At 39.6% G+C, this 11,152-nt stretch overlaps 1 protein-coding gene across 1 annotated transcript in view; it reads left to right on the top strand.

Moving 5' to 3' along the window:
• The window catches only part of LOC104078412 (rap guanine nucleotide exchange factor 5-like), a gene marked incomplete at its 3' end in the record, with an annotated part of 39,368 nt that overhangs the window by 7,839 nt on the left and 20,377 nt on the right, over window positions 1-11,152 (top strand). Inside the window, exons 5-6 of the mRNA XM_009580047.1 lie at window positions 1,373-1,439; window positions 9,501-9,549. Of these exons, the coding sequence (XP_009578342.1) occupies window positions 1,373-1,439; window positions 9,501-9,549 (116 nt within the window). The remainder of the gene's footprint in view (window positions 1-1,372; window positions 1,440-9,500; window positions 9,550-11,152) is intronic.

Here is an 11,152-nt window from a genome sequence, read left to right as displayed (position 1 = left end):
GTAGGGAAACATAGGCATCTAAAGAGGTCAGTTATTTTAATCTCATTCCAAATTATAAAGACTGAATAAATCAGTCTTTGTAAATGAAACTGCATTCATTTATTTCTTTTGGGCTGTTTATAATAACATGTTAAATCACATTTTTCTTTGAATAGGAAAGGCAGTTGTGAAAATAATTGTGATTTCTAATCTGAATTACCATTTTGGTCTGAATATGCTTGCCCCAAAATGAATGCATGTGTCATTCTGTGCTTTCTGACCTTAATTTTTCAGTAAGAGGAAGAAATTTTTGGTCATGGGATGTAAGAACCACAATATACGAGCTGCATATTCCAGACATGTTGTCAGCTCTCTCCCTAAACACATGAAGGCATATGAGAAATTAAATAATTTAGTGAAACATAGAAGCTTCTGCTAATACCTGGGATTTATGTTTATTACGGCAGCTGCAGTTTTGTGTATCTGCTCAGTTTGCTGGCATGCCACGCTTCTTGAATACCATGAAAAGTAAAGATGTCAAGGGCATTTTCTCTTTCTTCTTCCTATAGTAATAACGCTATTATATTGGTATCTTTCTTCCGATTGTCAATAAACCTTCCAAAAGGCTCGCAGATGTTTTAGTAATGGGAATTAGACTGTTTTAAAGAAAAACACGGTCCTATCCCGTGCTGTCCACAGTAGCTTTTGTGTGGCTTTTTCCACATGGGCCAGACTTCTGTGACAGTTTCTAGAAGGGTTCTTCCTGCTCTGCCCCACTTTTGCAAAGACACACTAAGTCTCTCTGTCTTGTAACTGTCAAGACAACCTAATAGTGTTCTCAGCTGTTGCTTTAGTTTGCTAATTTATGGCTTCTTACATGTATTCTTTTCATTTTCACATATTTTTTTAAAATTTCAAACTTTCTGTGTCATGTAATAATTTTGATGTTGTGTGCTTTTATCTATGTGAGCTTCCATTCCATAGGTGTTGCTCCACACCTTAGCAAAGCTGGGTGGTGGGCAGATGGAAAACTCTTTGCTCTGTTGATGGAGTATGTTTTTAGCAAAGCAAAATATGCATTCAAATAAGCAACTCTGAGCTAAGAGGGTCCTGCATTCTTCAGTTCTTCGTAATATTTTTATAGCTGAAGAATTCTCTCACCGTTTTACATTAGTCCAATCAAAAGAGTTCTTGACAGCAAGGGACAAAGGGTGTACTCTGTCATTACTGACACAATTAATTATTGTCATGTTGCAGTCATCATTTTGATGTGGAATCTCAAAAGCCCTTTTACATTAGTGCCTGTGGCTACACAGTTCCTTGCTTTCCAGGAATCAAAAGATGTTGAAACAGAATGAAAGAAATAATAAAATCTTATTTTTATTTTTTTAAGGCCTGATCAAAAAATAGAAGATACGGCAGAAACCAATGCTGAAATCCTTGCTCGTCTCACTTCTGCGGTAAGGTCACTGCATCAAAGTTTGTACTGATCATGTTTGAAATATTGTCATGTTTTGGATCCTTTCAAATTAAAGACTTAGTCTTAGCGAGTAGGTGTTTGTAATGCAAACTACTTTTTTGTCTCTGAAAGGAGGAAGCTTTACTGAGGTCTTAGTGTGCAATTCCAAAGCTATTAAAATCAGTCCAAGCAAGGACTGCTGCAGCCTGCTCTCTTGTAATCTGTGCTATTCATGGTTCAGGAGGTACCAGTTTGGAGGATTATGGTGATTTTTCTGCCAGGTGGCTTACACTCAGATCCTCTTGGTCAAGTGGACATCAGTGTGAAGACAATGATGGGGTGGAGGACAAAGGCAGAGAAAGGGCCTCAGCAGCCCTGGCGTAGATTATCATAAGCTTCTAAGGAGACCCACCTGGGAAGCCTGGTATCTGGCTTCCCAACTATGTTTAGCCTCAATAAACTCCATCATAATAAACAACAGCTTATCCTGTCTGTGCTAGAATTTGGTGCATGTTGTTTATCTTGTTGTAAGATCATTCTTCTAAGAAGCAGACAGACAGGACTTCGGAACGTTAAACTAGATTCTAAGGTAATCTGTACGATGGTACAGAGTGCAGCTTCAGCAAGTTTGCAAGTGATGTAAAACTGGGAGGAATGGTCGATACACCAGATGGGGTGTGCCGCCATTCAGAGGGACCTTGATAGGCTGGAGATATGGGTCAACAGGAATCTCATGAAGTTCAACAAAGGGCAATTCAGCGTCCTGCATCTGGAAGAAATAACCTCATGCTCCTGTACAGGCTGGGGGCTGACTGTCTGAAAAACAGCTTTGCAGAAAAGGACCTGGGGGTCCTGATGGACAGCAGGTTGAACATGAGCCAGAAACGTTCCCTTGTGGCAAAGAAAGCCAACTGCCTCCTGGGCTGCATCAGTAAGAACATTACCCTCAGGCTAAGGGAGGTGATCATTCCCTTCTACCCAGCACTGGTGTGACACATCTGGAGTGTTGGCTTCAGTTCTGAACTCCCAGTACAAGAGACATGTGGATGAACTGGAATGTATGTGAATGACCATGAAGATGATCAGGGGAGTAGAGTATCTGACTTACAAGGACAGGCTGAGAGAACTGGGAGTTAAGCTTGGCGAACAGAAGGCTATGGAAGGATCTCATTGATGTGTATAAATACCCGATGGAAAGGAATAAAGAAGACAGAGCCAGACTTTTCTCAGTGGTGTCTTGTGGCAGTACAAGAAGCAGTGGCACAAACTGAAATTCAAGAAATTCTACTTAAACATAAGAAAAAACTTACTTACTGTGAGGGTGATCAAACAGTAGAACAGCTTACCCAGAGAGGTAGTGTAGTCTCCATCCTTGGAGATGTTCAGAACTCTACTGGACATGGTCCTGAGCAACCTGCTCTAGCTGACCCTGCTTTTGAGCAGGGGTTTGGATCAGATGACCTCCAGAGGTGTCTTCCTACCTCAACCATTCTGTGATTGTATGGTTCTGCGAACATCACATCTAAATCATGGTGTCAGCAAAACTTGGAATTAGTGCTAGTTCTGTTTTGGGTACATGAGAAAGTACAGACATGAAAGTGAACCAAGCAGGATGAAGTTGTCATGAAAAAGGCATGAGGATAAGAGCTATTTTAAGTAAAATGAATGAAGTACTATCTTGAAATTGCTGAAAAATGGAAGGGAAGGAGAATTTGTGCTATATTTTGTAAAGACAAATGTCTTTACAGAAGACATTTTGTAATGTGTTTGGAAAGCCAGTGGTTCTGTATGCTCAACCTTATGCAAAAATAATTTTAAATATATGACATTAGGAAATTCTGTGTTTTAAAATTGTTTTTTATTTTTTATTTTCTCTGTATTCAGATTCCTTGTTTTCTCTACCTTTTTGCCCTAACTGAAAATGAAAGGAGAACTCAGAACCTCAATATCTTCCATTTTTAGTTCCACAGAGAGAAAAAAATAAGAAAACATAAAATACTTTTTGCAAAGTTATATCTTTTCAAAACCCCACAAAAGTACCAACTTTATAAAAGATTGCCAGTATCCCTCAAAAGCTTTGCCTCTCAAAAATAGAATAATAATGTTTTTTCATCAGTTAAAAAAAGGGAAGCACTCAACAAAACAAAGTGACTTTCTGAGTTTAAGAACTGGATCTAACTGTTGCTAGCTACACTCGAGTAAAATGCATATCCTTAAACATGTGAGTAATTGACAGTGAGTTCAGAGTGCTTCACGTCTAGTTTGCAAGGGTCAAACCTTTGAACTACATCCTGAGTGATTCCAGCAGCATGGCACATGGACAATTTTTTTTTTTTTTTTTTAAATGAACCATTTTATTGCTGTAGCTAACTAGCTAAAGAAAAATGAGGCAGTTGCATCTCCAGATGGCCTGAGACCCATCTAAAAAGACTGATCATTTCTCCTGCATTTTCTGATTTTCCACAAAACTGTGCAGGCTGTCTATAACAATTTTCTAGTCTAACCCTGGAGAAAAGATGTAAGACCAGAGCAGAATCCTCCAGATATTAACATCTGTATATGAACTTCTCCCTCTTATCCCTCCAGAATATTGCTTTTCCTTCATATAGTAGACTGGGATCTAAAGTACTCACTGTGAGTTTATGGACAGCCTTTATGTGTCCCAAGGGAATTTGAACCCTCAGCTTGCACCACTCAGCAGAGGGCTGGACTCACTGGGATACAGGTTCTCAATTTTTTTTTGCTACCAGCTTCCGAATTTTTATGGAAAAAAAGGGTCCCGTGAACAGGAGGTGGAAACCCAAAGTGAAGGCATTAGCCATGACTGGAAATGTGTTCACACTGTCTTGCTTTTTGGCTCACTGAATGTTTATGTATTTTGTACAGAATCAAACCAGTCTTCCTTTAAGAATTCATAATTCAGAATCCTGTTCACAATACTTTTCAGACCAGTGTTTCAGAAGTGAAAAAAACCCACAAAACCTTACTTCCAGCCCAGCAATAAAGCAGTCAGAGATTAAAGTTGACTTTTTTGTACATTTCTAGGTTTGGAGGTTCAAACCTAGAACCAATACTATCAATGTATTGATAGTACCACCGTCCCTTCTGCTTTTCATTTTGCTTTTCTTTTAATGGAATAAAACATTCTGTGTCAGGTCAGAAGGATGCTTCTGTGTCAGCTTTTCTTTTTTGGGGATTAAATTCCCAAATTTTCAAACCTAAACTGATTGTGAAGATCCAGCCCAAGCAACATTGGAGGAAACTGTGTGCCTAAAATATAAATCACTGTTTTAGCATCTGAGAGCGCAGGAAAAACTGTAAGCATGCATGCATGTAAGGTCTAATTATATATTTCTGTAACTCTGTAAATGCGATTGCTGTTGCAGAGGGCGGAACTCACCTCACCTAAATATAAATGGCCATATGGCAGGCATCTACATCTGAGCTAGCTTCCCCAGGCACTCCTTACAGCCAGGGAGCAGAAATAGTCACTTTTAGGATGCTGAATGTATGATTCAGTCTGAAAGTCTACTTTAGGGAAAAACAGTCATACCTTAGGCTCCGCTGGTAAGGTATGCACTCTCTACGAAGGGGTTATAAAGTGACTAGCACAGACATAGGCATCTGTACAAGTTTGGTGAATTCCTCTCTCCACCTCTTTTTCTTTACTGTAGCCTGACTTTCTTTGTTGGCCTTTCTCTTATTACTTACTCCCTACTGCTTTTTGTTACCAGGTGTTGTTTCTGTTGTAGACTTCCACTTTTCACATTCACTGCACAATTTGTGATTTTTTTTTTTTTTTTTTGATGATTCAGCCAGTCTAGAACTGATTAGTTAGAGAAATGCACTCGTGGTTTTAAACAATGGTTATGGAGATTGTAGAAGATAATAGTGATAGCTGCGGTGAATGATGCCAAGTCAAAAGGGCAGCGGGGAAAAAACTGCAGAGGTTTCTTTATCATCTTAATTTGTGCATAATGTATGGAATAAACCTCTTTTAAGAGCAGAGTCAGGTACAAAAGTAAGAAACTAACTTGTTGGGCGTCTCATTTTTTCTTTATGCTTTATTCTACAATGGAAGAAGCAGAGTCAGTCAAGATAACTGAATGGAGCCTATTGAATTGTATGCTCATATCATATGCTCCATGACAATGAGGCACTGACAACACCATCAGACTTAAATTGTAAAGGCAGCTGACATGCAAGCAGCGCAAAGTGCCATTTGAAATACGTTTACATCGGATAATCTTTTTGGTCATGAATTTTTAAGAAAATGCAATGATTACTCCTGGGTTTAAAGATGCATTCCAGAGCTGTCAGGCATCCCATGTCATATCCCAAAGAGCAGCTTCACATTCAATGTCTTGTCTGCTAAAACCAGAGCACAGTGGGATGGCTATGAGTGTTTCCACTGCAAAGCTCTTACTTTACCTTGTGATGGGACAGAAGAGAATATCAGGATGTTAATGCAGTGTATCAGGGAAATACAGTTTTCTGGTACCTTAAGACATCCGCCAGTATTTTATTTAGAATCCATCAAACTATCATTACTTGAGATGCAAAAATGTGAACTAAACTCTCTTCTTTTTCAAAACCCTGCTGTTTAGAGCTTTCTGTTGCAGGATTTCATTTTGAGATTCTGTAAGGATTGCCACTTTTTCTCTAGATCTGAAGTCCTATTTGGCACATTGACATCTAGAATACTGTTTCACAAAAGACTACTATAGGCAGAAAAAAGAGGGGGGAAAAAGTAGAGGTGGTATGCACTCTATACTAGATGCACAACTATGTCTTCTATGAGAAAATTACCAGATTCATGGATAAGAGAAGTAGTTGTCATTTACTTTTGAAAAATCTCTACCTTTGTCCTTTGAAGATGAGAAGATTCACCATATAAATATGCCATTTGGATTTAATCAAGCAGAAGTATACGTGGGTACCACTCTGTATGTACACTCTTGCTCTTTCATATTGCAAAAAGAAAACTGATTAAGATGTGGTAGCATGCCAACAACACACTCAAAATGTTCTCTTTCAGATTTTCATAATATTTCTGTAAATACTGTGTGGTAAGCTGGCCTTTAAACGGAATCAGTTTTGACATCTGCAATGCTACTCAAAATGGGATACTATTTAGATAGTGTTAGCTTTGTAGCGACAAGCTATATGTATAAACCAAATTTTTTAAATTTAATATGTCAATTTATTATGGTAGGCATAGCTCTTGTTTGAATGTGTATTTTACTTTGAGTCCACATTATTATCTTCAATGCGATGTGCAACTATCGATTTTGTCAAACAGGCAGTAACTGAAATCCTATTAGGAAGAAGTATGATAATGTGTAGCATGTGTGCAGTGAGGAATGAATGTTGTACACGGATTTCCATTGGTGTAATGATGCATAGGAATTGCATGTCCAGCAGAGATGTCAAGTGCATTTACGCTAAAATTGACAAAAGCATATAGGTTATGAAATCTAGGGACACCAGGCAAATCTAGAAGGATGCTCAGCAGTACCAATTCTTTGTGATTTGAGTGAGTCCTGTGAGAGGGAGCTCAGACCGTCAGGATGAAACCCTTTGATGAAGGAACGTTTGCTTCTAGTATTAAGACTAGAGGAACATTTTTTTTCTCCTTCTTTAACTGAAGGGTTTTGCTCAGATTAAGTAATATGCCAGCTGCATTCCTGGCACACAGCAAACAATGAGATATTTTGCATAACATAGACAAAATATAGAAAAACAGCCTTTTTATTGCCTGTGATGTTAGCACTGTCTTTCAAACTTGAAAAGTGCCACCTTATAAGCAAAAGTAATACTGCAAATAAAACCGCAGGATGCCACAATGCTGCTTTTTATTCTGAGAAGATGGGTTTTTCTTTACACTCACAGAGAGATTTGCATTTTTCAATTGTTTGATTGGGTTAATTGGTATGTTTACAACTGTTGCAGATTGTAGTGTCTCCTAAGGCTAATCTTCAGATAATGTATTTATTAAATGCTAAAAGATAAAGATGAGACATCAGTGCACTGTTTCTTACTGTCAGTAACCTGTGAGAATAGACCAGGATCGGGGCATCGACATTGGTACCTCCTGTTGAGTTTAATGAAGGGAGAGGGTGTGAGCAGTTTAGCCATGAAAAGTCGTGGTGGTGTTGTTCAGAAACAGCTTGGGCTTTTATTGAAAATCCCACTCTAACTCTGGATAGCTTGTGTGTATTATTACTAGTGTATTGCTGCAAGCAAGCAAGCACACAAAAGTTGTTTTTCCACAGAACTGTTCTCCCCCATCTTACTTGCAGTTTATGCTTACATTAACCGTGATTAACAGTTCTCCAGACATGGGAATGAGTGTACAGGAAGGAAGGAAGGGAAGGTAATGCTGCCAGCTTGCACAATTGTACTGGAAACAGGACGACATTTAAGAAAACTGTGGCACTGCCTTCATATTTTTCTGCTTGGAGTGGCAGAAAACTCTGTCCCTCTCAGTGGGGCAGCATCAACGAGTAGAAGAGATCCTTGTACCTTGCAAGGACAGCAAAAAAAGCTCCTTGGTCCTTTGCCACAAGGGAAGGAAGGATGCAAGCAGAGGAAGGATGTTGCCTCTGGTATGACTGCCTTCTGCCACATGCAGAGTGTACTGCTGGGTGGCTGCTGAGTATTTGATCAGTTATCATTGTACTGAGATGTCCTGGGTGATTTTGTCTGTCTTTCTGCTCAGACCAATATAACGTTAACTGTTCTTGTTTCACATTTTCAAACTTTTCTTCAGAGTCGTGACAGTGGGATGTTGACAGTTGTTAGTAATTGTATCACTTCGGAGATCCTTTATGGGCTTTGTGCCTTATTCTGATCATACCACGTCTTGTGAATGGTGTTTTAAATTTCACATGCTCTCAGAAACTGGATGTCAAAACTCCCACTGCAGAATAGCCTTGAGCTTTGCATAGGTCTGTTAGACAAGATGGCTAGTATGCAGTGCACGACTTTGTACAGAGAGGTAAAACAATCCCTAGAAAAATAGTTGGAATGTCCCATAATTTTTTTAATAATAAAGACAGGCTGTTTTGGGAAAATGAAGGAAATTGGAAGAAGCTGGGAGGTGTCCAGAAGAGTCTGAGAGCATGGATGGGGCAGAGGAAGGAAAGAACTGAGGTGTATGCAGGAGAGAGTGTCTGGGGTGCTGTAGGTCAAGTGCAGGGCACTTGAAGCTGCTGCAGTGGGACAGACAATGGCAGTGAGGAAGTATGAAGCATAAAAATAATGCATAATAGAGAATTTTACTGATAGAAAAAGGAACAGACCTATGGAGAGAAGTGGATGTAGAGTTGAGCTGGCTAAAGGGACTGTAGCTGGTCATGTAGAGATTATAGGGAAAGTATGAAAAATGCAGCGACAAGAGGCTGAGGAAGGGAGCTGGCTAGCACGGCAGGGCTGTTTCATCACAGGCTGGTGAGATAGCCTGTAAATCTGGAAATCAGATAGCTCTTTCTTCTGCATGTTTATCTCAAGCTAAATTTTGGTCCTGAAATGCTCAGCCGTGCTATTAGGAGAGGTTGTTTCCTCCCGAAAGCTCCAAAAAGCGAATGTCATTTATAACGTGAACCTTAGCCAAACCTCAGCATGGAGAACTCGCTTATCCTGGAGTCACACAATAAATCCAGCATTACAGTGTGCTCAGCAGAGGCAGCAGCAGACGCAAACCAAACATTTCCATTTTCCTTAAGGAAAGGAAGAAGCTCCTAGTGTGTGCTTGTGAAAGAGATATGCTGTGCAAATAAATTACAGGTCGGGCTACTGAATTGCCCACTCCCTAAGGAATGTGCAGTATTTATATGAAATTAAAGTAAAAAAAAAAAAAAGTTGTCACAGAATTCCCAGCTGAAAAGGAACTAGATTTGGTAGGAAAAATGACTGTAGTTTCAAAACCAAGTACCTGCGTAATTCCACGTGCAGCTGACTGCTCTGAAGGATTGATAGCTGGTATCTTACCAGTATTGCATTTTGTTTTGTTTGACTGAGTTAGTAACTATAACCATCCTTTCCTTTCCTGGTATTTTAGGTACAGAGAGAACTGGCTGCTGTCATTGCCTTGAAAGCAAGGAAGTCAGGTGAGTCAGGCTGGACTTTAGAGGGGGTTTTGTAACGCTGTTCTCTTTTATCATTTATTGAAGTATTTGAACTGTCATTGCTGTCTTATTAACATGGGGAAGCAAAGATAGCGGACCTCGTTCCTCTCTCGTTGGAGAATCTGTGTATATAGCACAATGCAATTACTGTCAAGCTTTGCTTCCCCTAGCTCATCATGACTAATGACCTAGCTGATAAAATCGGAGTGTTACGGTTGAATGTGAACTTGGGTCTCTTTCTGGCCAAAATCACTATTTTCTCTAGGCTTGCACTTTATAGAAGAAGCTTATGTCTTTATTTGACTTACATTTAAGACAAATAAGTTGAGAATTTTCCTATGTTTTCTTTTATGGCGGAGGATCTCACGCCATTTTCGCTGTGTTTTACCTGCCCAGTCAGGTGTATTTCTTTATGCTAAAGCAAAAGGACAACTTCATGCATGAAGGTGTTCTTTCCTGAAGACTTGTCTATACATCTGTGTGGCTGTAGAGGCAAGTGTCTGTTATCAGGGCAGTAGAAGGGAAAAGGCAAATGGATAATTGAAAGTCTCTGACAGTATAAGCATTTACAGCAAATGCTGGTGATACAGTGCAAAGGCACTGAAACATGGTCATCTCAGCTCCGTCTGGGTTCGGTAGCACAGCCACTTTCAGAAGATATCTGCATTGCTGAGCTGGAGTGGAAGCAAGGGAGCTGTGTTTTCTGGGCACTGCATGGGAACTAACAAAACCTACTTGGCCAGACCTGACTCTATACAGGGTTAACTCTCTGGTGTCGTCATGTATAGTGCAGTTAATCTGCAGCAAAGGCAAACTGCATATGGTGAAGTGAGAGTTGAATGTATTTCTAGACTAAAACAGAGGTGGAGTTGCCTTAAATTATTGGTGTGTTCCCAAAGCCATTGAGGTCTTCTCTGGGAGCATTTTCTCTGAGCATCTCTTCTGATCTTCACTGATTGTGCTAGAAATTGAGATCATGGATCTTGCACTTTTGGAGCTATTTTTTGACTTGTTAATAATATTGCGTCATAATATCTGTATCTGTCTGTCTGCGGCTTACAAGTACAGCACAAAAGTTATTACACACAACACACGCACTACACACAACATGATATCTTAAACCGGAGGCACTAAGAAGGTGTGGCTGGCATATCTGCAAATATTTCCTTGTGAAAATGTAAGTATTACAAAAATATTCTGGACACAGTTTGATGCATTTTTGTCTGGAAATAGAAGTACCCATAGGTTATATCCACAGTCATCTGTAAATGTAAATATGCAGAAAGTAAACACAAATCTAAATGTGAATTCAGACCTAAATTGCTTCTGTGTAATAGCTTTGCTTCTGAAACTGCTGTAGTAGTTTACGGTGTTAACACCCCTCAGCTGCTTGCCCTGATACCTGACCTGGTATCACCTGAGTTCCACCTGGATTATAATGGCTGAACATGGAGATGCTTCTGCTCTGGTTCAGTGCAGAAAAAACCAAGCTATTTTAAGGAAGGGCTCAAGGTAACCTTTTGTTTTGCTGTAAAATGGGCTAGGAGTATGGTGCCGTGTACCTTTTTACTTAGTGCTTATACAG

The sequence above is a fragment of the Fulmarus glacialis genome, unplaced genomic scaffold, assembly GCF_000690835.1.
Source record: "Fulmarus glacialis isolate BGI_N327 unplaced genomic scaffold, ASM69083v1 scaffold606, whole genome shotgun sequence".
NCBI classification, from domain to species: domain Eukaryota; kingdom Metazoa; phylum Chordata; class Aves; order Procellariiformes; family Procellariidae; genus Fulmarus; species Fulmarus glacialis.
Note: the sequence above shows the minus strand (reverse complement) of the source record. Positions and strands in the feature narration are given on the sequence as shown.